Source organism: Phoenix dactylifera, chromosome 3 (assembly GCF_009389715.1).
Source record: "Phoenix dactylifera cultivar Barhee BC4 chromosome 3, palm_55x_up_171113_PBpolish2nd_filt_p, whole genome shotgun sequence".
NCBI lineage: Eukaryota > Viridiplantae > Streptophyta > Magnoliopsida > Arecales > Arecaceae > Phoenix > Phoenix dactylifera.
This window is the reverse complement of record NC_052394.1, coordinates 19,473,301-19,500,411: the sequence shown is the minus strand read 5'-3', so window position 1 is coordinate 19,500,411 and position 27,111 is coordinate 19,473,301. Positions and strand designations below refer to the sequence as shown.

At 37.8% G+C, this 27,111-nt stretch overlaps 3 protein-coding genes across 11 annotated transcripts; all 3 read left to right on the top strand.

Moving 5' to 3' along the window:
* Positions 1 to 12,442, top strand: LOC103713414 (trimethylguanosine synthase). Of its 9 annotated transcripts, none has more exons than XR_005511187.1 (13): positions 1 to 216; positions 901 to 1,019; positions 1,195 to 1,261; positions 1,579 to 1,630; positions 2,260 to 2,342; positions 2,486 to 3,596; positions 4,249 to 4,351; positions 4,450 to 4,595; positions 7,184 to 7,407; positions 7,962 to 8,097; positions 9,934 to 10,028; positions 10,122 to 10,245; positions 12,080 to 12,442. XR_005511187.1 is itself a non-coding variant. In XM_039124906.1 (13 exons), the coding sequence occupies exons 2-13, from the start codon at positions 934 to 936 to the stop codon at positions 12,146 to 12,148; spliced, it is 2,292 nt and encodes a 763-aa protein (XP_038980834.1). In that variant the 5' UTR covers positions 6 to 216; positions 898 to 933; the 3' UTR covers positions 12,149 to 12,442. The 9 variants fall into 9 exon arrangements, 7 of the variants coding, with proteins under 7 accessions (XP_038980834.1, XP_008798558.1, XP_038980835.1 ...); XR_605066.4 differs by having other exon boundaries at positions 3 to 216; positions 4,450 to 4,577; XM_039124906.1 differs by having other exon boundaries at positions 6 to 216; positions 898 to 1,019; positions 7,184 to 7,403.
* A 3,914-nt stretch (positions 12,443 to 16,356) lies between these two features.
* On the top strand, positions 16,357 to 17,177 carry LOC103713412 (non-specific lipid-transfer protein 1-like). The gene is made up of 2 exons (XM_008800329.3): positions 16,357 to 16,774; positions 16,887 to 17,177. The coding sequence occupies exons 1-2, from the start codon at positions 16,428 to 16,430 to the stop codon at positions 16,894 to 16,896; spliced, it is 357 nt and encodes a 118-aa protein (XP_008798551.2). The 5' UTR covers positions 16,357 to 16,427; the 3' UTR covers positions 16,897 to 17,177.
* An 8,643-nt stretch (positions 17,178 to 25,820) lies between these two features.
* LOC103698722 (non-specific lipid-transfer protein 1) lies at positions 25,821 to 26,838 on the top strand. The gene is made up of 2 exons (XM_008780769.4): positions 25,821 to 26,308; positions 26,432 to 26,838. Exons 1-2 carry the CDS (start codon positions 25,965 to 25,967, stop codon positions 26,439 to 26,441), a joined length of 354 nt encoding a protein of 117 aa, XP_008778991.1. The 5' UTR covers positions 25,821 to 25,964; the 3' UTR covers positions 26,442 to 26,838.
* The last annotated feature ends 273 nt before the right edge of the window (positions 26,839 to 27,111 follow it).

Here is a 27,111-nt window from a genome sequence, read left to right as displayed (position 1 = left end):
GCTAACGCTAACAGCAATGTCCTAAAACCCCAGAGAGCTAGGGCTTTTTTCCTTAACGGGTTCTCCGGTTCCCGCACCTACTTCTCGTCCTCTCCTCCCTCGTCTCTCCATCTTTTCGCCTCTCCTATTCGCCGTGTTGCCGCCCAACGCCCCACCCTTTCTCCCTCGTGTTCGACCCCCGCGGGGCCCGAAAGGAGGCGCGATCCCTTGGAATAAGTACTCCTTTCCCTCGTTCTTCCGTGTAAATATTTTTTGGCTTTTAAAAGCTCGATTTTTTCTCACGAATGTTTCTTGATCGGCTTTGGTTTCGCGGAAGATGGCGATGATGATATTATGGGTCTATAATTCTTCTTGAAAGTTCTAATCTTTACGGCAAATAAAAACATATCAATCTGTTTGATTTAATTCGAAATTTCTTTTGTTTGAAGCTTTGATTCGTAAAATTAGCTTCTTCAAGGGAATTAAAAGAGGGTGGGTTTGGGGGACGGGGAAGAAGTCCTTTGTTTTTGACCTTCTGCTCCGTCTTTTAGCTGGTCAAAGTTTACATTTTTCTCTGCATTTCGTGATGCGTTCTCGTTTCTTTCGTGAAAGTTATATAACCAGAGGTCATTGTGGCGGTCCTTGAATTTTGATACAGATTATCTGATTTAGTTGCTTTATTACGAAAATATTAGTTGATACCATACTAAAGTGTCAGGAGTTTCTCATTTGTTTTTTTCTTTTAATATGTACCATATTGCTTTGGTTGTTTTATGTGGATTATAAATTGACGTATTCAACCATACAAAGACATGAAAATACCATGAAATAATGTCAATCTTAATTTAATTGTTAATGGTAATTGTTGTGTATATTTACGATAATTTAATTTAACATTTGAGTCTACTTCTTGGAAAGTAGGAGGAGTCATATAAACAAGACCAAATAGTTTTCATGGCCGTTGGCGCTGCATCTGATTCAGAATCACCAGCTATCAGAGCCCTGGGACCTCTCTTCAAGCTCACCGAAGTCCATATCTGGTGAGTGGTCCATCCATAGTCGGTATAATCATCTCCTCACTTTCATGAATAAACATCATCATGGTCCTCCATGATATCTATTATGCTTTTCATTAGTTTATAAGTTTCATCTATAAGGTTCGGTTTTAAAAATAGTCTATTTCCATCATATTTTCTGTTGGGTTTTATTGAACAGGGATGACAATAAGTTTAACAATTTTGAGGCATCGAGCCACCATGATGCGTTGGTAGAAGAACCTGCTGTAAGTTCTTTGTTTTTTTTAATTTTTAATAAAGAAAAATCTACTTGCTTGTGCTTGTTTTTATACGATTTTGATTTGAAGTGCTTTTGTGGAGATTGGAGGATGTAATCATTGTTAATTTTGTGTATGTTGAAGCACTAATTCCATCAAGAAATAAGCCATGTTAAAACCACTATATGTATGGCAACCTGAAGATTCCCATTTTATGTCTGTTACTGATTTAAAAAATAATTTTCACTCCTTATTTTTCTTCTTTTTTGTTTATTATAAGACTTTTGAATTTTCCATTACTAATGGTTCTGTTAAAACTGTTACAGGGTTCTTGTACCACTATTAATACCCACTCAAGCATCATAAAAATGACAGATGGTAAGCTTCTCGATCTTTAAGTTCTTGTTCTTTTACTTTAGCTATCCATACTTGTATTTTGCGTTGAAAATTAGTTTGCCTATATCTTGTATTTTGGTGTAGGAAATTATTTGATACACATCTTGTCATTTGATGGATTTAGAATTATCGATTTGTAAGAGAATTGCTACTTGAACTCTTTGATGGTGCCCTTAATTTGACTTGTCCTAAAATATGAGAGAAGCCAGCATTAATCCTAATACTAGCTCATGATAGGAAGTCATTCTTAGATATGGGCATTTTCTCTATTTATTATATCCACCTTCTGTTCTCATGAAATTTTTTCTTAGAGTCCACATTCACCTAGCATATGTTTTATAAAACATGAAAATTGATGTTAAATGCCTGAAGGATGCCCTGCATACCTTATTTTATGATACCATAGTACCTTTGTCACATTGCTGTTGGTCTCGATTGAAGTTAAAATCCTGTTTATTGAAAAGAATTCCTGGTTGCTTCTGCACAATACTGATTAAGCTGCCTAAATTTAATTTGTCAACCTCGTTTATGGATGAATTCATATTTCCCATTCCTCTTAGTTTGAGATCTTAATTTTAAGAAACTCTACCATCTTTACAAACTTTTTACAGATTATTGTTCAGTGGAAGATTTAGAATTAGCTCTTCAGATGGAAGCTCTGGGGCTTCCTGTTTCCTTTAGCACAACTAAGGAGGTAAGTGCTGCTCCAAATATTTAACTTCTTTGCCCCTCTTATTCTAGCATGACCATCGGATTTAAAAGCAAATATATTTGCCTCTTGATATGCATTGTCAATGTACTGTTAATGTTGCTGGTTCTCTTTTTGATCAACTGCAGATGAGGAATATGAGTTCAAGTGGGAAAGGAAAGGGAATGCGGGCAAAATCTAGGTCTACTGATAAGCAAATAGAGAACAGAGTTCCTGATGTTACCAAAGTTGGTGAATGGGAGTATGTGTCATCAAAAGTTATCCATGATAGTTCAAGCATGCCTGTTTTTTGCAATACCACAGAAGGCCAATGTGAAGCCTCTAATAATGATGTTGAAGATGAGCATAACAGAAAGAATGTCTGCTCTGGAGGAGAAGATATAAGTGTAGCTTCTGCAGTCCATTATGGAATTGATAAAAATCGAGTTTGTGGTGAAATGACTAACAATGTGGACGGAGAAACTAAACTCATTGACAGTGATTCAGAGAAGACTGCTGAAATTCTGGAGCACCCAAAATGTTTATATGCTGAAAATTTTCCTGCAAATGTTTTAGAAGATGCTAACTCTGGACATTATCAGGAGGGAGATTTGTCTAACAAACAGGATGAGGAAAAATACTCTGAAATTTCATCTGGATCATGTAATATTTTTAGTGCAGATGGTGATGCTGTTGACATCAAAACTTTTCAACCCTGTGTGAGCTCAGCAGAGACATCTCTATCCTGTGCTTTGAGTGATCAAAGTGATCATGGTGTTCAAGACTATTCTGATACTAGATTATGTTATGAATATGGTGATTGGAGGGTAAATTGGGATTCCTTCTATATGAGGAATTACTTCTACAATGTCCAAACACAGGAGTCCACATGGTATCCTCCTGATGGATTGGAGAAATTTGCATTTCCTTGCCCTACATTTAATCTAAATGAAAGGTTCACTGATGCAGCTGAAGAGTTTGCCAGTGTTAGGATTGTTTGTGATGCCCCTCAAGATCTGGTTTCCAATGGAATACAAGGCACGACCAATTCCCTACAAGGAAATGATGCTGAATTTATTGATCAGTCATCACTAGAAATCTCTATGAACAGTTATCATGCTACTGGCTTTACTTGGTCTGAAGCTGATCGACATGGTGCAAATTGTGGATATGAAAATCTAGATACACATGCCTATAGCAAGAGGGATCCTGACAGTGTAGGTCTGCTCCATTTATCAGACGTGAAAGATCATACAACAGGTTATATCATAAACTTATGGTGCCTTTGTTTTGTTAAACTTGTTCCATGTGATTGTAGCCTTTGTATTATGTCTTTTGTTAAATTTTGATTGCTGTTCTCTAACTATACTGATTTTAGCCAGTGTTTTTTATGGTCATGGACACAAAGAATTGGATTTAGACATGTTCCAAGTGTTTGACCTGACAAGAGGGAAAATAGGGGATAAGGGAACATGTAGTAAAAGATATAATTTTAACCAATATATTTAAATATCGCATCAAACAAAGCAATTAAAAATATTTTTGCTAAGATCTTTTGCTATATATGTTTCTCATTTGAACTCCTTAATTAGCTTTAAAATTTCAGAAAAATGACATTTTGCATAATTATTTAAATACCTATACTCTTGACCCCTTTTTGAACAAGGAGAGTTTCACTTTTAAAATTATTGTAGGGGTTGTAGTCATTGTTGGAAAAGGCCAATAGTCTGCCAATTTCTGATAGTTGCAGCACTAAAATGATAAGTATCCTAGTGTGTGACTTTTATCCAAATTGCATAAGTGTCCAACATGAATTCCAGGAGTTGGACAAGAATGTCTTTGTAAAGCAGATTTTAGGTTATACCGAAGTTTGGAGAAATAACATACTGTTGATATTTGTACTTTAAAACAGATAAATGGGATGCCAGCAAACACTGGGACAAACAAGACAAGAATGCCACTTGCCATGAATGGTTAAATGTGCCCAGGTCATTTGGTGCTCCAATAAACAATAGGTAGAAATTTATAAATTTGAACATGCCCTTTTCATTCTTTATATTCTGGTTTACTTCCTCTGTTATTTAATCCTCATGCAGATATGATTTTGTGGTAGTTTAAGCGCTACACATAATAATAAAGTTGATATGGATGAAAATGGAGAAAGTCAGACTTCAGAGCTGGACGGTCATCATGAGATTACCACTACTGGGAAGAAAAAGAGAGTAAAAAGACTCCGATCACGTAAGAGAACATTATCTAGTTAGTAACTGTAGATAGAAGTGCATACTAATAGTTGTATCTTTTGTCTCTTTCTATCTACTCTATAATCTTGTTTCCTTTCATCAATTTGAATTAAAGAGGTCTTGGCGTGAAGTTATTCTAGCCTCATTCAAGGCAGACCACAAGTGTATAAGGCTCATCATTCTTCATATTTCTTTTTATTTCTATTTGTTATAGTATACTAGATCATAAGTAGTCCAGTTCACTTATAAAGTGATTTATTTATGTAAATCTATAAATATTTTCTTCGCAATGTCGCAATAATAACGAGTAGAAAGTACTGGCAGTTAAAGGTAGCATCGAGCAAGTAAAACATTGCTACCTTTCATTGTAGACAATCTTTCATCTCTAGATATATTTTCCAACTAATCTGCCACTCGCACATGTCGCATTATCTTGACCAATAGGAAAAAGAGGAAGATTAAGGCATCCCTGTGGCTTTATATACAGGGCAATTGTTTGGTGAATCATCTCTATAACAGTTGTAAAAATCTTTACTCCAGTTTTATATAATTTAAATAACAAGAAACTCGCCATGCATGGTAGAAATCTGCATGTCCACCCTCCTTTAGTAGCCTGGAGTCAGAACCTATAGAATTATGTTTGTTAGCTAATTCCTTGAGTGTCATTTTGCTTGGAATATTAAATTTCAGAGGGAAAACTACAAAGACAAGTAAAATTGTAATTTATGTATATTTATAAGTGTTTAGAGGTGCTAAGTCTTATCGATATTAAAATATGCTAGTTTGTACTAGAATTTGAATTTCATATCTTGTCTATGCAGTGATACTTATCTGCATCATCTTTTTCTATAAGTAAAATCTTTATGATTGTGAGGACCCTTGCAGGCGTATGCTTAGTCCCATATTGGTTATTCACCAGGGAGACCCTTGGTACTTAGACAGGGTTAAGGAATCCAAATAATATCTTCTGCCTAGCCATTTTGGGTGAGGTCTTGGGTTGTGACATGGTATTAGTGCAGATCCGGTCCATGGCTTATGTGAAATAGGGGATACTGCAGCATGGGCCCTTTGGGGCTGACGACGGGTTGATCGTGGTGCTTATGATTAGATTTGAATGGATTTGGATCCTTAGCCTGGCAAGGACACCCAAACTTAAAATAAAGTATGTGAGGATCCGTGCGGGCATGTGTTTAGTCCAACATTGACTATGCATTGAGTAAAACTTGGGTACTTATACAAGGCCAAGAAACCCAAATAATGCATTTCGTTTCGCTTTTTGGGTGAGATCCTGGGTTATAAATAGTGTCAGAGCGAATCTGACCCATGATCTATGTGGACTAAAGGATATAGTAGTATGGGTCCATTTGGGTTGACCATGAACTGATCGTGGCGTGTGTGATATAATTTGAATGGATTTAGATCCTTAGCTTGGTAAGTACGCTAGGATTTAAATGGATGGAGTATGTGAGGATCCTGCAGGCGTGTGTTTAGTCCCACATTGGTTTGCTGGGAAGATCTTGGGTGCTTATATAGGACTAAGGAATCTAGATAATACCTTTTCGGCTAATCTTTTTGGGTAAAATCTTGGGTTGTGACAAATGAATGGACCATGGGCTGATCTTGGTGTTTGTGATTGAATTTGGATCCTTAGCATGGCGAGAATGTCAGGACTTAAATGAAGAGATTATGTGAGGATCCGTGTGGGCGTGTGTTTAGTCCTACTTTCTCTATGCATTGGGTAGATCTTGGGCACTTATACAAAACTAAGAAATTCAAATAATATCTTTCAGCTAGTCTCACATTGGTTTGCTGGGAAGATCTTGGGTGCTTATATAGGACTAAGGAATCTAGATAATACCTTTCCGGCTAGTCTTTTTGGGTAAAATCTTGGATTGTGACAAATGAATGAACCATGGGCTGATTGTGGTGTTTGTGATTGAATTTGGATCTTTAGCATGGCGAGGATGTCAGGACTTGAATGGAGGGAGTATATGAGGATCCGTGTGGGCGTGTGTTTAGTCCTACTCCATCTATGCATTGGGTAGATTTTGGGCACTTATGCAAAACTAAGAAATCCAAATAATACCTTATGGCTAGTCTTTTTAGGTGAGGTCTTGGGTTGTGACAACCATTTATAGTGTACAAAAAGTAACTCGTCTCATCAGCCATATTATCATCAAAACATTGTCATCTGGCTGTGCAACAAGTGAAATACTAAAAAAAATAGTCTTCTGTGCTTTTAGAGTTCCATGAGTCCTTGTGACGCAACGATAATGAGAATTCCTCTTGGAATTCCTGGCTATCTGTTTCCTTAAATTGTTGCAATATTATCATTTAAATTTGGCACCTTTCTCTAAGATGCTGGACTATGTTTTTATATCTGAAAATTCTTCATAATCACCTCTTGCATGTGTCCACAGGCAGCTTTGGATGTTCAAGCATGTTTGAAATAACTTTTGTACTTAAATGAGATTCTTTTGTGTACCTCATATGCAGACCATGTGCCACGGCATCAAGTTTTTTATGAAACTATTTGCCATTTTACTTTTAATTCAAGTTGGGTAGTTTGGCCATGACGCCTTTATTTCTCTTTCCTTTCTTCAGAGTTCGCATTGCAAGCAGTAAAGGGAGGCCTCTTTAAATATTGGCTGCAGAGGTACTTACTTTTTTCCCGATTTGATGATGGTATCAAGATGGATGAAGAAGGATGGTTTTCTGTCACACCAGAGTCCATTGCAAGACATCATGCATCTCGTTGTGGTAATGGCATTGTCATCGATTGTTTCACTGGGGTTGGTGGAAATGCTATCCAGTTTGCCATGAAGTATGTAAGCCATTTTGTTTTTTAATCTTATAAACATGGTACTTATTGCAGTCATGCTCTGTAGCCTGTCCCAGTTTGATGGAACAAGCGGGTTTTTTTTTCCCCTTTACCACAATTTTAGCTAATTGTTATGCTAATAGCAGGTGTCCGAGAAAAATATTATAAATAAAATGCCTCTTCTTAAAATGTTTCATTAAAGAACATAGAAAATCACATATTCTCTTTGAAGTTTTAGCAGACCATTGTGATTCTTTACCATTCTTAAAATACATTTGATTAGCATTGATCTATTTCTCAGGAAGTTATATGCAATAAATTGAGAGAAAGATCATCAATTTACTTACTACCATTTAGGAGTTAAATTTCTGAAACTGGAGCAATATTTCTCAAACTATGCCTCAGTCATAAATCTAGTTACTTGTGGTTTTGCAAGTGATATCACTTTGTTAACATTCTCTCGATAGGGTTCTGGCATTATTTTAGTTTCATAGCTGCATGTGTGATGTAGATATTTAATTCTGAATCCATGTTTAACTCCAGTAATTTGTTCTATTTCAGGAGCAGCCATGTTATTGCTATTGACATCAATCCACAAAAAATTGAATATGCACAACATAATGCATCTATTTATGGAGTTAATGATCGGATAGACTTTGTTGTTGGCGATTTTTTCCAGATGGCCTGCCAATTGAAGGTATTGTTGCCATCTGATTCCTTTTGCATGCTTTCTCATTTATGTGTTAATTTCTGTTCTTGTAACTTATCTTTTTAAGGCCTTTGCTTTTAATAATTATGGGAAAGTTTTGCGTAATTTATGATTAATCATATATTTGTTAATAAAGTACCTTGTTACTGTGAAACAAAAAGCCATATCTATCATCACGACATTCAGATAGACTTAAAAAAAAAGTACCTTCTTACTGTTATTTCTAGAGTTTCACAGTTCAAATCACTTAAATAACATCAGCCATTCTTTGCAACTACTGATCCCATTCTGAAACTGCATGTATGTATATGTATGTGTATATACACACATATCCACACACAGACATATATACGTACATTTCTTTTGCTTCTCTCTTCAATGGTGTGAAACTGCATAATGTTTTGTTATAGTTAAAAGTTAAGGTTGCAGTGTGGGAGCACTATTCTGATTGTTTATTTATTTATTTTGTTTTAATTTGAGTTGGATTAGCACAAAATTTATTTATTTTTTCAGTTATTGGTTGAATTTTGGGATTGTATTCAGAAGGGGTTTTGAAGTTCAATTTTTAGTAGAATTATTATCTTCTTATCCTACTTTAAGTATGATTTGGATTAAAATTATTTTTAATTCTTTAGGGTTGTGCATTGAAGTAGTTTCGATGCTTTCCTTATAGGGCTTCTTATGGATCCAGATTGTGCAATATGTTGGAAGTTTTGCTGCCCTTTGTTTTGAAAAAGTCTTGGCTTGTATATGAGTTTAAGAATTGGATTGAAGTCTATAGAAGGAGAGGGGTTATGTATTTATGTAATTAGAATTTATCGATTATTTTAATGGATTTTGGGTATACTTTCTCCTTTGAAAAAGATTATCGTATTGGTCTGATGCCATGTTGGAAAACTGGTGCTCTCAAACCTTAAGTCAAGGTGTATTTTTTTTTTTTGCTTTCCTGAACGACTTTGGTTTGTAGGCCTGTTTGGATATGCAAACTTCTTGCATTTTGTAGGAAGTGGACTTTGTTGTAAAATTTTGAACCATGAAGTAAAATTTTCCCATGAGCCTGTTTGGGAACTTTTTGCTAGTTTGGTAGAGCTATGGTAAGTTGTTAGTTCCCAAAGAAAATTAGAACCCCCTCTTTCTATAGATATGATTTATGTAAGGAGTCCAACCGACAGTCCACTTTCTCTGTTCTTTATTCTCTGTCCTGTTGTACCCAGCCAGCTTGTCCTCCACCCTTCAAGGCTGCAACCTGAGCCTTGTCTTGAGCTGCCGATTCGGTTGCCAAGCTGGCCACTTTGTCTGCTAATGTAGCCATCACTGCTTCCAAGTCTATCAAAGCACGGTTCTATCCAGACCTGTTTCGAAAAAGCCGAAGTATTTTAGATTATCTATTGACATGGACAAAGTAAGGGAAAACATCTGATGGATTAGGGTAAGGGTTAAGGTTGGAAAAAAAAGGAAAAATAAGGAGAGAGCTGGATCTTAATTAATATGAGAAAACTTTGTGTTTGAACTTTGACAAGTTCAAACACAAAGTTTTCTCGTGACAGTGGCAAATCAATTGGCATCTAGCACATTGCTTAGTTTAAAAACATGAAATCATTTTTGTACAAGTTCAAACACAAAGTTTTCTCGTGACATTGGCAAATCAATTGGCATCTAGCACATTGCTTAGTTTAAAAACATGAAATCATTTTTGTACATAGATCAAATATTGACTAGAGTAATGATACTTTACACTATTATACTGCATGTTGACTATGTCTCCTGTTTCTGGAATTTGTTTATCATTTGATGTGAACGTACTATCCGGCTATTTTGATGCAGGGAGACACTCTGTTTTTGTCACCTCCTTGGGGAGGACCGGACTATGCTAAATTTGTAACCTATGATATCAGATCCATGCTTAAGCCTCATGATGGGTTTGTGTTCTGTTCTCACTTGATTTTATAGATTTGGGATTTTGGGTAGCTGTTGATTCAGATGCTCTTTTTTTTTCCATTAAAAAAATTCAGCTACCATCTCTTCAAAATTGCCAAGACGGTTGCTTCCAAAGTAGTAATGTTCCTACCTCGGAATGTTGACCTAAATCAATTGGCAGAGTTGACTTTATCATTAAATCCTCCATGGGAACTTGAGGTACATTCTGTTGCCAATTTACAGTATGATTTTCATTGTTCCTTTATCTGTATGATTGTGGAGGAATTACAGATGTTTTCATTTGCTGTAACTTTTTTGTTTGAATATCGTTTGGAGTTTATGTTGCTACCATGTTGTATATTTTATGTAAGGACTAAGGTGCAGTGGGCATGTTGTGCTTGCACTATGCCCCATCTTAACTAAAAATATTTAAGAAAAGGATTACCCGGTGTTTCATCAACCCTTTCAGGGTGCCTACATTGACATGACATGATATGTGCCAGTTGTCATGGACTGGAATGTGGAATGTGTCAACACTTGAAACCTTGATTCGACGATCATATCATTTTGGAACCAGCAAAAAAAATGTTCCATTATTTGTGTTGATGGCAGTATAAGTTTTCTTTATCGAGACTAAACAACTATTATATAATATAGGTGTAACAATTGAAATATTGAAAATTAGTAACATAGGGTATATTGCCACATGTTGTCTCTTAGGCCTTAACAAATTTCTGCTTTAGCCATGATATTTGACAATGGCATAATTCCACATCTTTATGTGCATCTGCTCATGTTAACTAAATCAAAGAGACAGGTTTTTTTTTATTATTAAAATGTTATGAGCTGGTATGTCTCTTATAATATTGTAAATATTTCTTGTTATATGGTCCTTAAAATGGCCAATGACCTCATCTGTATTTAATGTCATTCCGACCATGCTGCTAATCCCATTATTTGTTACATTATTTCATTAAAAAAAGTTATTTATGCTTGAGAAAGAGCCTACAACAGAGCTATTAACATCTCATGAATGCCATTTGTTTGTTGTGTGCGCCTATATATTGGAGCTTATCGGGTTATAGCCTTTTGTGGGTTCAGATCCAGCGCCTTTTCTTAATCAAAGGAACATATTTCGGCTCCCTTCCCTTATTACACTTTCTCTGAAAGACTTCAATAATGCATGAGATGGAACCACCTTTATATGGAACCTTTCCCTCGGAGTTTGAAATGTGTGTAATCCCTTTATTCTGGGGCTTGTGCTGCAACTCTAATTGGTCTGTGGCCATCCGCATAAGCTCTCTAAGATCCCACCAAATCTTGCTCAAGTGCTTGCCAAAGGAGGCTGTTTACCTATTTTTTTTTTGTGGGATGGAATGAAGCCTTGTACCTTTCATCTCTTATCTCATGGACTTTGTGTTAGTATTGCCTTGCCTTTTGCATTTGATGATGATTGGGATGATGGTGGTGGTAGAAGTGAAGGAAGTGGTGATGGAGCTAATGTAGTTTTGATGGTTGTGATGGCGGCGGTGTGATAGTGGTGGAGGGGTTTAGCTAGGTGGGGAATGGGAGGAATTAAACTGACTTGGTTGAGGCAAGGGCAGGGAATGGGGTTGATTTGGTGTTGGCGATGACAGTCAAAGTAATGATGGATGAAAACATCCATTTGGCATTGAATACCTTGATCACTCTCAAGGAACATGGAAGAGGTTAGTAGTGACAATCGTATGATTTATTTGGTAAAATGAGAGCGAAAATATAATTAACATGAGACTGTTAGCAGGTCTAGCATTAAGGTTGTGGGTGAAGATGGTTCTGTAGCGGGAGTGGTTGGACAATTAGCCGTAGAGTGGTTAGAAATGCAAAGAGTGCTTGCTTTCTAATGATATGTGGGGATTGCCTAGTATTTTTTCATAGATCTTTTTGACTATTTCTTTACTCTGTTCTGTTCTTTCTTTTAATTATTCTGTAGCAGCCTGCCTATTTCATGGACCGGTTCCTGCTTTACTGCCTGCTTGAAGCTCGAATCTTATTGCGAGGATTTTGGTTGCAGGTTGAGAAGAACTTTTTAAATGGAAAGTTCAAGGCAATTACTGCTTATTTCAAGTGCACAGCAACTTGAGCGGACACATTTGGCAATCACTGCAGTTACCATTAGTTCTGTTTATCCATGGAGGAGCATGCATGAGAGGCAACATTGAAATGGTTCATACGGTACAGCAATCTGTGTGATGTAAATAAATTCTTGTATATATATGTTAAAAAAATACGTAATGTTATCAAAATAACTTACGTACTTAAGCTATGCGATTTTTTTTAATATTTTTTATGCATCTATCAAGAATGGTGAAATGACGTTTTCAGAGAGGAAGAAATTCTTATTTATAAAGTAATAGCTTTACGTGTTTGCTTTCTATTCAAGTGACATTGTTTTCTTCGATTTAACTGCCGTAGGTTTTATATTCAGAAGACTCAATAACTAAGTTGTCAGTGCTGTCAGGGCTTGTTCTTTTAGCAACAATCGAATCTTTGCTGAGTTTGCCTATGTATGGCTCAATTAAACTCCAGATAAAGACAACTAAGTAGGTATTAATAATTAATATTATGTTAATTCTTATTAATGCATAAAAATAATTTTCTATATTGATTATTTAAATACTATCATATTCTTTGGAGGGCACAGATCGAGCTTGATGATAGAAGTTAGATCAAAGCAGGGATTCACATAGCCTTGAAATCAACTTTGAGTTGAAACTTGCATTCATTTCTAGCCGGATCGAGCCAAAAATTAGCGGAAAATAAGCCTTTTTGGTGCTTTATTGTTGGGCAACCCTAAGAAAGGATGCTTCTTTAGGCCATGCAAACTGAGCAACTGTAGAGACGCACCACCTTCGACATACGAAAAGTTTCCCCTGCCGTAGCTCGAGTTGGTACGATTAGATGTGCGAGGATGCTTGGAAAATATTGAATCGCCGAGCTAGCAAAGGGACATCCTGTGCTTTAAGGGGTACCCTAAAGCATGATCCATGGGAGAAGTATTTATTTCACGTCATCTCGTCTCCCTTATAACGTTTATGGAATGTTATGGTGTGGTGAAGTTATTCTTGTTTGCACGTCCAAGGCATGCAGTCTTTGTTAGGTTGCTCTAAAGATTTTCAAATGGAAAACCGTAGAGGGCTAGCTGCTTCGTTGGACTTTGGGAGCAATGTTTGTTAAAGCTAATGGGATTTTTTAACCAAACTGAAGGAAGAAAAGAAACTATTGGGAAAGAAGGAAGCCGTCTAATTCTTTGTTGAAGATGCAAGTGTATGGTGACAATAATATGGGCATAATAGCTTTGGCAAGGATTTAGCCAACCTAGACTGATGCTTTTCTCCATGCAAATACCAAAAAGTTCACTCTGATCTGCCTGCAGTATCTGTATCAAAGATGAGAAAATCTGCCTGCATCATGAGTGGATGAGGTACAAGTAAACCTCAGCAGCAAGATGGGCTTGGTTTGAGCCAGATATTTAGGTTCAGGTTCAGCCCAATCTTCTCGGCGTGCTCATGCGTTAGATATGCCTGTTTGATACTAGAAATTTTTCTGGCAATCTCAAGATTTTTCATTCTCTCTCCCTAGATTCAAGGATAACCTTGCACAACCCAAATTTTTCGTCACTGAGAAAAAAAATATAATAAATTTACTGTATACCGATCGTTCGTCTAAAAAGAAATCACATCCCTTAACTATAATACAACGTAGCTACTTGCTCCGCCTTCATGCATATCTATTAGCGCTCTCTTCTCTACTAAGGAGTGCACAAACTCATGTAATTTATTTATCTGTTCAAGAGAAAAGAAAAAGAAAAGCATGCAAATTGAATTTATTTAATTCCCAACCACCTACAACTTACTTGCGTACATCACCAACATCTGATACTACTATTTTATGCTTTTGCTCTGTTGTATCACTGAAATGAACATCACAAATGAAAGGTTTATCTAAATTATATGTGAATATTTCAGATTTTTTGAGTTTAAAATATGTCTTTTTTGGGCTTGGGATTTGCTTGGATGAAAAGAGGCCCACAAATGGCCCAAAATACATATTGGGTGTTGATAAATGGACCAAATGGAAGTCTGATTCTCTTCAGTTGGACCCATAGGAGGGTAACTATCCCTGCCTTAGACCCATTTCCGGAGTCAATGGGCGAGGTCGGGCTGAGTTAGGCCTACTCTTGAAACAAACTAGGGGTTTAAACCTCAAGCGCAAGCTCTACCCATGCCAGACCTGGCTTGACCTAAGGGTACAGACCTAAGCTTAATCAGACTTGGGTACTTCGGGATCGGACAGACTCAATCTGAAGAAATTATACTCTATACCATGTGCACCATGCCAGCATGCACCGCACCAATCCCATTTTGAAAAAAAGTCTCACTCTCTTGATGAAATTTTTTTAGAAAAGTCCGTCTGCTCTCAGCCCGATGATATGTCAAAATGGGATTGATGTGGTGCACTGTTCGTGTGGGGCACGTGGTGTAAGATATAATTGCTCTTCAAACTGGGCCAGTGGTCATTTTCTATTAACATTCCATCCAGAGCTCAGTTTGACATCACTTGGGCTTCAGATCCAAATTCGATCGACAAAACACACATGGGCTGGCACAACAAATCACTAATGAACTACAGTTTTAATCAATAAGTTTGTGTTTGTTCTTAGTGATGTGCTCCCTGCTCAATTTGTTTAGGCTTGTTAATAGATATGCCTATCTTTATAGGGGCGTCAATGAGCTGGGCAAATGCCTGTCAATTTCCTATAACCCTATAGTCACATTGTACTACTGTCCTTTAGTCTTTGGGTCAGTATGAGCATTGACTATAAATAATGAACTTTCCTTACCCCCTTGGGCCCGTTCAGACCGATGGAAGTCGCTCAAAATTCTCTTGTTCACACCAATATTTATTCAATTTAGCTTTTTAGTTTTTTTGAGGAATCCAGGTAGGGCTTTCATAACGTGGGAAACTCTATGTGGATTTTTCCGTCGAAGTGCTTAGGTCCTATTTGAGGAAGCTTTTAGAAGGCCAAAAAGTACTTTTTAACCCTCCAAAAGCACTTTTAGATGAAATAGAGCCCTCCAAACTCCAAAATACTATGTGATCTTCATCCTATCTAATAGTCTCTGCAATGGTACCAACCATCATAAATTTGTTATCATGGAAATTTAACATCTACGTGATAGCTCACCATCTTTTTCATATCACTATATATATATATATATATATATTAATACAAGCCAAGACCAAATCACGCATGATATAACTTTTATAAAGTCATATTTGTTTCAAGTTGGATGATGAAGATGTTATATGAATGATCTAAACCATTCAATATAAAAATCATTTACATATTACAAATTATAAAATTGAGGGACTTTTAGGTGTTTGGGCAACTTCGCATGGTCCCCTTTTTTTTTTTTTTGGGGGGGGGGAGGGGTCAATAGTTTTTTTTTTTTTTTGGGTCAACAGGGATCTTTGGCGGAGTCTTTAGAGGGATGGAAAAATAATTTTTTTTTTTTTTCTTACCCACTTGACCCGACACAGAGTCCTCTCGGACACGACGAGAACATCTTGTCACCCGTGATTTGAGTTGATCCCCGTAAATAGCGGAGAAAGTTCGTGTGGGCTCCTCTCGACAGCCGACAGGTTTTGTTCCGGATTTCAGTCGGAACATGATACAAGGTATTCACTAAAACGAATATCATGTCCAGAATATTAACTCTGTTCGTTACTCTCTTTGTGACTTTCCGAATGTGGCGCATTCCTACTTGGTAGAATCCATGACGAAGCCCAAGTTACTGTGATCTGATGTATTAGTTATGTATTTTGAAGTCCAGATAGCATTCTCTAAAGAACTCAGTGTATTGAACGTAAATTGATTCCCTTTCAATCAAGATTCTTTATAGGACTCTATTTCTTTCTTTAACAATGTACATAGTCACGGGCACCTGTCTCCTACCAAATCCAACCCTTGTCTAGTTTATTTTTACTCTTTTGATGGTAAGCCCATGGCACAAATAAAAACACATTTGGATGCATGCCAAACCATCCATCCTTCCCTTCTTACGAATGGGTCCTCTGCGGTCCATCTCAGAGAGATGACTCTTCTTCATCATGGCACTGATGTATTGTATATTGCAGTAACGGTATCTTGTCATATTTGAGAAATAAAGGAGTGTCTTATGATATCGTGGCTATTCATGATATCACCGTGCTCTGCGGTGCGAAAGTTAGCGCCTAAGAGGGTCCCAACTCCCCCTTATTCCCTGTATATAAACACCACAATACCCATTGTAAGGCTCCCAAACCGCGGTAGCCTAGAGTTGGAGACGAAGCCTGAGCTTTAATTCCAGGCTACGCTAATGGCTGGTCGGAGAGCACGGTCAGTTGTCGGCCTTCTACTAGCAATGGTGCTTTTGGCCTCACCGCGTGGGACGAAGGCGATAACGTGCCCGCAGGTGTACGGGGATTTGACCCCATGCATCCAGTACCTGCGATCCGGCGGCGCGGTGGCACCGCAGTGCTGCAGCGGGGTGCGGTCGTTGCTGGCGGCGGCTCGCACGGTGACCGACCGCCGCACCGCCTGCAGGTGCATCAAGACTGCAGCTGCCGGCCTCTCCGGGCTCGACATCGGCCGGGCCAGTGCACTCCCGGGCAAGTGTGGTGTTTCCATCCCTTACAAGATCAGCCCCTCCACCGATTGCTCGAAGTAAGCCTTTTCGATCGGTTCATACTTACTGTCTTCTGAGATTTGAGTCGTTGTTTGGTTTGATCTGGTTTAGTGACTGTGTATGTGTTTGTGTTCGTTTTGGTCTTGGCAGGATCAATTGAAGTGGATGCTGCTCTGGTTTCTTTGAACGTGGGAGTATATTATAAATAGAATAAAGTGGTTAATTCGCGGATGTGTGTGTGTGTGTGGGTCGGAGTCATTCTCTTACTGCCGAGAGTGATCCTTGTTTGGAGTTGTTGTATATATATATAATGGCCTAATGGGTCATACAACCTTGGTGTGATTGTGCTCATGAGGATCGTTATGTTATCTGTGATGATGGTACTTATTGTTACTAAAGATGATGTAGTATATAAATAAACCTCGCTTTCGTTTATGATCATTATGTGATTGTGATGATGGTACTTTCATTATTGAAACTGATGTATTAATAGGCATCTCCCTCCCCCAAGACACCATCCCAAACCACTTGTTTTCGTTGTTCAATATCAACGTGATGCATGCTGTTCATTGCAGGCTTCGCGCATAGCAATCAAACTCAGCAGCAAGGGGGGATCTTTGAAATCTACATGTTATGTAGTACAAGGTACGTACGATGGAGGTGGATGAAAAAATGTTGGATGATTAAGAAGTACAGGCCGCAGGGGAGTCCACCCCTGAATTCATTGCAACTTAAAAAAAAAAAAACCCTGGTCCATGTGTGAAAATAAGTCTAGTTGTATATTAAACTATATCTAAATATGTGCAAAAACAGGCCAGACTTGTGCAAAAAGGACTAAACATGGATATAAGGACCAGTTGTTTAATAATAGTCAAGTAAAGGAAGAAGTGCTAAGTTTTCTGAGAATGTGACAAAGTAAAACCTGTAAGCAATGGAGCCCATGTATACAGGCAGCATTTCCATTGGAAGACAATGTTAAGAAAAGAAAAAAACTTAATTCAATAGTTGTTGAAGAATGTGAATCCGAAGTATATTATAATTTCTCATCGAGCACAGTCGCAATGTCATCCATTTTCGGGATGGGCAGCTCTCATTTATCCTGGAACAAGTTCAAGATTTTTTAATGCAATATATGGCTCGTTGCGGAGATGAAAGGGAGTTACCTGTCTCTAAAATGGATGATGTTGTGGCTATCTATGATTGTACCTTAATTTATGGTACGAAAGTGGCACCGACTTTGGTCGAATCCTTTGAACTCAAGTCAATGAAATGGGCCCATGCTCAGTATACCTACCCTGATCTTTAGAATAAGGGAGGATCGAGGCCTGACCGGTAACAAAGAAACTTTTCGCTGGAGGAAAGAAAAAGCGTAGGAGAGCATGCTCAAGTCCATTCACGCCAAAATAGGCCACCGAGTCCGCCAGCGCTTTGCACACGTTGGCTCTAGTACGCCCTACTTCACTTGTCCCATTAACCGTAGAACAATAGACATTGAGGTGGAAGGCAATCCTTGAGTTCAACGTCTTCTTGTGGCAAGGGAATGCTCTAACACAAGAGTGCAAGGTCAGTAGGACCGTCCCAATTCGAGACTTTTCCAGTCGTAGAACCATTCCAGCACTACAGGAAAATTGATCTTTCCCGATGCTTTTTCTAACCTTTATCGACGCTTATAAGTGTCGGCTAAAGTCCCGGCAACGCTAATTAAAGCGTCACAAAAACGTCAGCGATACCGGAGTGGCAAAAGTTTTTGCCGACGCTACACGAAAGCGTTGGCAAAAATTGGGATTTGCCGATGCTTATAAAGCGTCGGAAAATCTCTATTCATACAAAAAAAATATAGTCTATTCCGACGCTTCTAAGCGTCGTTGTAAGTAATTTTTTTTTAGAAAAAAATATTTACAAATCTCTGGGGGGCCTGATCATTGCCGGCATCTCAGAAGAGGGAAGATCTCCAGATCTCAGGAAAAATAAATGCATGCCAACCTAGCTTAAAAAATGAAGAAGAAGAGGAAAGAGGCAACCTAGCCCTGATCATTGCCGGCACCTCAGAAGAGGGAAGAGCTCCAGATCTCAGGAAAAATAAACGCATGCCAACCTAGCTTAAAAAATGAAGAAGAAGAGGGAAGAGGCAACCTAGCCCTGATCATTGCCGGCATCTCAGAAGAGGGAAGAGCTCCAGATCTCAGGAAAAATAAACGCATGCCAACCTAGCTTAAAAAATGAAGAAGAAGAGGGAAGGGGCAACCTAGCCCTGATCATTGCCGGCACCTCAGAAGAGGGAAGAGCTCCAGATCTCAGGAAAAATAAACGCATGCCAACCTAGCTTAAAAAATGAAGAAGAAGAGGGAAGAGGCAACCTAGCCCTGATCATTGCCGGCATCTTAGAAGAGGGAAGAGCTCCAGATCTCAAGAAAAATAAACGCATGCCAACTTAGCTTAAAAAATGAAGAAGAAGAGGGAAGAGGCAGCCTAGCCCTGATCATTGCCGGCATCTCAGAAGAGGGAAGAGTTCCAGATCTCAGGAAAAATAAACGCATGCCAACCTAGCTTAAAAAGATGTAAATAAATAGCCATACCTAGCCTAGGAGCTCCAGATCTCTCTTCCTGCTATCCACAGCCATCACTGCAAAAGAGAGAGAGAAAAAAATTCAATCAAAGTTTGTTCTCTGAAACTATATCATTTATCCTAAAAAAAAAGAAAGAATGAAGAACGGAAAGAGAAAAGAAGATGAAAAAGAAAAAAAAAGGAACAAAAAGAATAAAAAAGAAAAGAAATAACGATAAATAACAAGGGGAAATCTGAAAACCACTCCGATCGATGGAGCTATCGTCGACGGCAAGGACGTGCAGCTCTCCGCCGGTGCTCATACAACCCTCTCTTCGTCGCCATCCACTGTTCTCCTCCGTCGCCATCCCCTCTCCGCCGGATCGAAACCCTAAAACGAAGTAGAAATATAAATAGAGGGAGAGGAGTGAGAGAGAGAGAGAGAGGAGGAGGAGGAGAGAAGAAAAGGACCGTCACTTTCCTTTGGGGTTGGAGCATCTCCTCCACCGATTTGAAGCTGGACCACGGCCATGGCTCCGGATTAGGGGTTAGGGATAAGGAGGGCGGCGGGCGGCTGGAATGGTTAGGGATCGGGAGGGGTTTGTATATATGTGGGTGAAATGAGAAGCGTCGTGGGACTCCGACGACGCTTTTAAGCGTCGTCTAATCCCCGCTTCCTGGATCTAGTGTTGGGACTGCCGACGCTTCTTAAAAGCATCGGCAAATTTTGGCGCTCGGCCAAAATTACCGATGCTTTTAGGAAGCATCGGCGTATATGCGTTGGCATTTTTCTTTTTTCCTGTAGTGCAATGGTGGACCGGGACGGTTCTAGCAATGAAAACGAAACTCATTGCCGAAGGAGGAGAAGGAGAAAGAAAGAGAGAAAAAGAGAGAGCGAGCAAGGAAGGAAGGGAGAGGGAGAGGAAAGAAGAGAGAGAGAGGTGGAGGCCAGCTGGCGGAGGGCCGGCGAGCTACGTGAAGGACGCTCCTTCGAATTTTTTATTTTACAACCTTTAAGTGAAGTCGGCAAATTGTTTACCGCTTCACTTAAAAGTCGTGAAATAAAAAAAAGAGGTCGGACCGCCATTTCAAACGAAACAGGAGACCCAGCTGTGGAGCCTTCCTCCATTTGCTACTTGGGTGGTCGGCCTCCGCCTGCCCTCCTTCTCTCTCTCTCCCTCTCTCTTCCTTCTCTCTCTCATTTGCCCTCTTTCTTGCCTCTTCTACTGTACTGGTACAGGCCCGGCACGACACGGCGCGGGTCTGTACCGGCCTGTGCTACTGCGTGCCTGCGTAATTAGTCCGAAGCCTAATACTAGCACAGCAAACCTGTTAGGAGTGACAAAATTTCTGTAAAGCTGGTTTATGTGAACAATGGATCCACATTGAAATCGATTAATATTTGCCGCTATAGCAAAATCAATATCCAATATTTACCTTTCGAGCTCTTCATTGAGCTTAACAAACTGTGGGGGAGCTGTGGGCAGTAGAGCTGTTGGAAGTAGAGCTGTCTGAAGTAGAGCTGTTATAAAAAACTGTTTGCTGTTTGGTAACTACATTTGTAAAGTGCTGTGACACTTTAACATATGTTTGGTAAACAAACTGAGAAAGTACTTTTGTATGACAAAATTACCATAAAGGACATTGCATAGTATTATACAACAGAACATAATAAAAATAACATATATTAATACATAAATATACAATATAGTATAATATTATTGTAATATAAAATAATATTAATATTATATAGCATAATAGTAATATAATTATTAGAGTAAATTAATTTTTGATAATATAACATAATATTAAATTATTTAACCTAACAAATTAATGTATTATGATATAATGTAATATATATTATATTTATAGTATAATACAATAATAAAGGTATAAAATATTATAATTATTAGTATAAATTAATTTTTCATAATATAACATAATATTAAATTATTTGAAATAACATATTAATGTATTATGATGTAATGTAATATAATATAATATTTATAGTATAATACAATAATAAAGGTATAAAATATTATAATTATTAGTAAAAATTAATTTTCCATAATATAACATAATATTAAATTATTTAAAATAACATATTAATGTATTATGATGTAATGTAAAATAATATAACATAAAAGTATACAATATTATAATTATTAGTAACAATTAATTTCCCATAATATAACATAATATTGAATTATTTGAAATAACATATTAATGTATTATGATGTAATGTAATATAATATAATATTTATAGTATAATACAATAATAAAGGTATAAAATATTATAATTATTAGTAAAAATTAATTTTTCATAATATAACATAATATTAAATTATTTAAACTAACATATTAATGTATTATGATGTAATGTAAAATAATATAACATAAAAGTATACAATATTATAATTATTAGTAACAATTAATATTATAATATAACATAATATGAAATTATTTAAATAACATATTAATGTATTATGATATAACGTATTATGATATTATATTTATAGTATAGTACAATAATAAAGGTATAAAATATTATAATCATTAGTATAAATTAATTTTTCATAATATAATATAATATTAAATTATTTAAAATAACATATTAATGTATTATGATGTAATGTCATATAATATAATATTTATAGTATAATATAATAATAAAGATATAAAATATTATAATTATTAGTATAAATTAATTTTCCATAATATAACATACTATTAAATTATTTAACATAACATATTAATGTATTATGATATAACGTATTATAATATTATATTTATACTATAATACAATAATAAAGGTATAAAATATTATAATTATTAGTATAAATTAATTTTTCATAATATAACATAATATTAAATTATTTAAAATAACATATTAATGTATTATGATGTAGTGTAATATAATATTATATTTATAGTATAATACAATAATAAAGGTATAAAATGTTTTAATTATTAGTGTAAATTAATTTTTCTTCATCCAAATGACCATTTATCTCTCTAACTATTTTTCTTGCGGAAGGAAGTTTGACGGCTAGAGTTCTTGGCTCCAACAAATTTTTAGGTTTATAAAAGGACAAACAATGTAATTATTATATTTTAATATGGGTATTTTTGTCAAAAGTACAGCTTTTCGACAAAGCTGAAAACAACATTTTCGTAAAGCTCCAAATTGGAGCTTTCCCCCAAAAGCTGTTTTCAGCTTTCCGCAAAAGATGAAACAGTTTTTCAGAAATTTTACCAAACACTATTTTTTATCTAAAAGTACTTTTGGAGGGCGAGAAATTGCTTTTTGGCCCTCCAAAAGCTCCTCCAAACAGGGCCTTAACCGGTTGACATTCCTGTCCCATGCAAGAGATCCAGAGATCATATGTTGGTGATGGCAATGCCACGCCATATTTCTCACAAAGAAAAGAGACTTTGTATTAAGTTCATTAGAAAATAAAATATCATCATTGTACAGAAATTTCATACAAAATAGCCGCATGATGTGTAATTTTTTTAATTTGTTACAATCTCACACATAACAAAGTTGATTTGCTCAATTTGATCCTCAACAAACTTCTTACTTCCTTCTAACAAAAAGATTTGAATTTCTAAATATCATTTCATTAATTACCAAAAAAAAATCATTTCATTAAGATGGTAGTGAAAATGCAAAACAATGAAGATAGGCTGTTACAATATAACAGCAGTTAGTGATAACGATTATTATTTCATGTTTTAATTTATGATTATTACAATATCTTTTATTATATTTTGACATAGAACGTATAATGGGCTCTAGAAGTACACATGCTTACTGAGTTACTGGGACTCGAAAGTTTCTATGCATGTTCTTCCTAGTCTAAGAATACCTTAAACAAGCCAAATGGTGCATCTTCCTCGACGGCCCCCGAACAAGCATGCATGCTTCCTTCATGTACCTTGGTTAAGCAAATCTCAAAACTTACGTGGAAGCAGTGATCGTGATGCATGCAGCAGTTCTTGCGCAATCACTGGGTGTCGTCCAAGTGTTGGCGTTCAGAAATCGAACATCTCTAGTCTCCATGCAAATTGGAAAACAATATCCAATCCTTAATTAATATATAACAAAACAAAGCTACATCATATATGGGACTCCGAAACCGTTGTAGCAATGTGATTGGCTTTTGTTCCTCCAAGTCCCAGGACCCTGAGAAATTTCTGCAAGCCGAGAATTCAGCAAGCAAAGACCCGACCACTGAGGCTCGCAACATTTGGAGGTGTAGAAAGGCTAATTGGTCGCTTCTTCTTTTGGATTTTATTAGTCAGCTTCCACTTGCCGCCACTAGTAAATAATCCTTTCCTTTTATTATTAGAGCAAGACACCACTACAGGCAGGCAAGGAGATGGTTGGCTTCGCTACAAGGTGGCTCAAGCAATTCGCACGTTTTACTAGATTTGGCTGGCTAGAAATGCTCGAACCTTTGGTAAATATGGTATGTCACCGAGACTTGTAGTGGAGTGTGCCCGTGTGTAGGCGACCGATCGAGCTCGGCCTCTTCATACCTGTTGGAGGGACCTTAACAACTTGGGACACCTGGATTTCCATTCTGCTTCGGCAGCATCCCACACGGTGTTTTTCACCTGGGAGCCTCCACCTCCGAGTTTTCTCAAGGTCAACTTCGATGGGTCTGTCTTGGATGGAGGTATGAGGGGCGGTGCGGGTCAGGACCCATCTGCTAGGGTCGTGGCTATAGGGGGCGGTCAACTTTTCGACACATCGGTTCCAGGTGCGTAGTTGTGAGCCACTTGGGCGGGACTTCGTCATGCCTGGTGTGTCCTACGAGACAGTTCTATTGTCCTGGAGGAAGACTTAGCTACTGTCATTAGTTGGATTCGGGGAGCCCTAGGGATAATGGTTGCATCCCCCCTTTGCTCCGAGATATCTGGACAATGATGAGAGATGGAGGGCCCTTTCATGCCAAGCACATGTTCCGTGAAGCTAATGGGGCTGCAGATTGGGTAGCTGCTTATGTAGCCAGTTACTCCGGTAGTATCCTGTGGGCTGGTGATGGAAAGTTGCTCTTGGCACTATGAGGCATTTTGTTTTTTGATTTTATTGGGTGCGTCTGTACTCGTCAGGTATTATCTACCAGCCTTAGAAAAAAAAAAAGAAGAAAAAAAAAAAAGAAGGAAAAGGAAATGGTTGGCTGGCTTCGCTATTGGCGAAAAGACCCCGTCACCCTAAGAAGTGCTCCCCGTGACCGATTAAATTCTTGTGGGCTCCCTTGCACATGTACTGTCCTCAGTCTCTACTCGTTTCATGGCCTGGTTAATGAGTTGTAGAACCAATTGTTCGCATTGGCATATGGTGTCTAGCAGTGTTAGAAGGGGACTCAATGTGTTACTCTGAATGTGACCCCGCTGACATGGCACATCGCTACTTGTGTAACTCTTTTGCTAACTGTATATTTTGGCTTCCTTTGTGAAGCATAAGGTCTGGGATAACGAGATGATAGTTTGAAAGGCTAATTAATATCAAAGTTCAAAGTTAACTGAGAGAGTACACCTATTATTGTAAAAAAAATATTAAAAGCACTCGACCCATAATATGGACATTTATACCTTTCAATATATGAATCCAGGATTATCTTATAATAATTAAAAGCTAAATCTAACAAATATAACAAGCAGCAAAGAATATTTCATGCACATGGAGAAGCTAGCATATGTACAAGACTTGAATTTTATCAACAATTTCATGCTCTTTAGAGGAGAGACTATAAAAGGAGTACCAGGGTTCTAGGGCACAGCCGTATCTATAATGTAGCCCTTCAGAAGTTTCGTTTTAATAAGGAACAAACTAAAGTGTCCTCTTCATCCTCAATTAAAGAATCTTTTAATTGTAACACATTCTTTCTCATTCCATCATGTAAACACACCTTTCTAGCTTTTCTATTTTCCTCAAACAATATCGAAGTTTTGAATTCTGAATCTCTCAAAACACAATCCCTACTAGATAAGATTTTAACCAACCCAGCTCACAATTATTAGCATCTTATTAGATAACTAATATCAAGTGTATAAATGGTTTACAGCGAATACTTACATTCCTCTAGAGACAAACATGCGCATCTCAGCTGATTCAAAAGCAAGCAAGAAGAAGCAAACACAGTACGGTACCGGCTGGCAGGAATCCAATGTAGTTCACACTTCTCCTCATATGTTCCAATCAGAAGAAAGGCAAAATCCCTGCAGCACACCACTTTTGCCGACTCAGCTACCCTGAAATGTACCTCAACGTCCCCATCCCCATCCTGTCCGGATCTACAGCGACCTCAGTCACGGGCGCTTAACCTATCAAATATTCTAAAGCAATAGACTCGTCGTACTCTTTGACACCTTTCATGGCCAAAATAATTCAGATCTCACATGCCTTTCGGTCACAAGTCGGGAACAAACCCAAGACATCATCATGAAAAGAAACCAAGTACAGAATAACCAAGAAATCACTGCCATGCGCCTCTTAATATCTAACATCCATGGATACCCCAAAACACCCACCTCTCAATCCTATCCTCTATAAAAACCCCCCACCCATATCTCAACACTCACTCCATTGCTAAGTTACGAGCTAAAGTGAGAGAAACATAGGCTCTGGTGCAATTCCAATCGATATACTAACTACTACTATAGAGTGCCATATGGCTGGCTCCATTGTGTGGAGGGTTGCAGGCCTTGTGCTCGCCATGGCGCTGCTGGCGCCGCCCTGCAGGGTGGCCGCGATAACATGCTCGGATGTGTATGGAGATCTGCTGCCATGTGTGCAGTACATTCAGTCAGGCGGGGCGGTGGCTTCGCAGTGCTGCAGTGGGCTGCAATCGCTCGTGGCCGCGGCTCGCACCGCAGATGACCGCCGCGCGGCATGTACGTGCCTCAAGTCCGCCGCTGCGAGTTTCAAGGGGAATGTTAAGCGGGCAAGCTCGCTCCCCGGCAAGTGTGGCGTCTCCGTCCCGTATAAGCTCAGCCCCTCCACTGACTGCAACAAGTAAGCCTATACATTGGATTGTTTTGTTCTTGAGATCTTACATAGCTGTTTGTTTGATATTTTGATGTCATAAGAGGATTCAGTTATCTTTTATATTTATGTGGGTGTATTTTGGCTTGGCAGGATTACTTGATGTGTTGGGGGCTGAGCGGGCTTGGTGCAAGGATTAAGGTAGTTTAGAGAATAAGAGGTAGTCTTGCCTCTCTGTGTGTGTGTGTGTGGCTCTAAGACCGTCTGGCAGTAGAGAGAGTGAGCTCTTTTTTTGATCTATGATGTTATCCTGATAAGAAAAGCTGAAGAACTAAAAAGCATCTCTTTCTCGATAACCTCTTCCCCGTACCTGTGTGCCTGCGCGCACGCCAGTTCCAACAATTAAAAAGAGATCTGTCTACATTATCTAATAGAAAGAGCCCATACGCCATATAATATGATTAATGTTGAATTGGGACGTGTGTCATGTCACAGTTGCAATTTGCCATATTGTCATAACGAAAAATAATGCAATGTTTGAGATCTATCCTTTTTTTCAATTGCGACACTTGCGAGATCGCACCTGTCTATCTTTTGTTTAGAAGAACATCATGGATCAATATATCAGTAATTGTAGCTAAATCAACATAAGAATAACTTGCGATATAACTGCTCGAAGAGGCACTACTATTTTTTATTTTATTTCCTTCTTGTTCTCGAACCAAATACAGCCTGAGAGTAGTATGCATTAGAATACTGATGAATAACTGGCCAGATTCAATTTGACTCGTATAGTTAAAGGCATTAGACAGGATCAGCTTAACACATTTTTG

What these genes read in the sequence shown, in the direction of transcription:
- LOC103713414 (XM_039124906.1), top strand. Translation starts at nt 934, where the DNA reads ATGGCCGTTGGCGCTGCATCTGATTCAGAATCACCAGCTATCAGAGCC. An exon ending in CTCACCGAAGTCCATATCTG is followed by an intron (nt 1,020 to 1,194) that starts GTGAGTGGTCCA and finishes TTTATTGAACAG; the next exon opens with GGATGACAATAAGTTTAACA. An exon ending in CGTTGGTAGAAGAACCTGCT is followed by an intron (nt 1,262 to 1,578) that starts GTAAGTTCTTTG and finishes AAACTGTTACAG; the next exon opens with GGTTCTTGTACCACTATTAA.
- LOC103713412 (XM_008800329.3), top strand. Translation starts at nt 16,428, where the DNA reads ATGGCTGGTCGGAGAGCACGGTCAGTTGTCGGCCTTCTACTAGCAATG.
- LOC103698722 (XM_008780769.4), top strand. Translation starts at nt 25,965, where the DNA reads ATGGCTGGCTCCATTGTGTGGAGGGTTGCAGGCCTTGTGCTCGCCATG.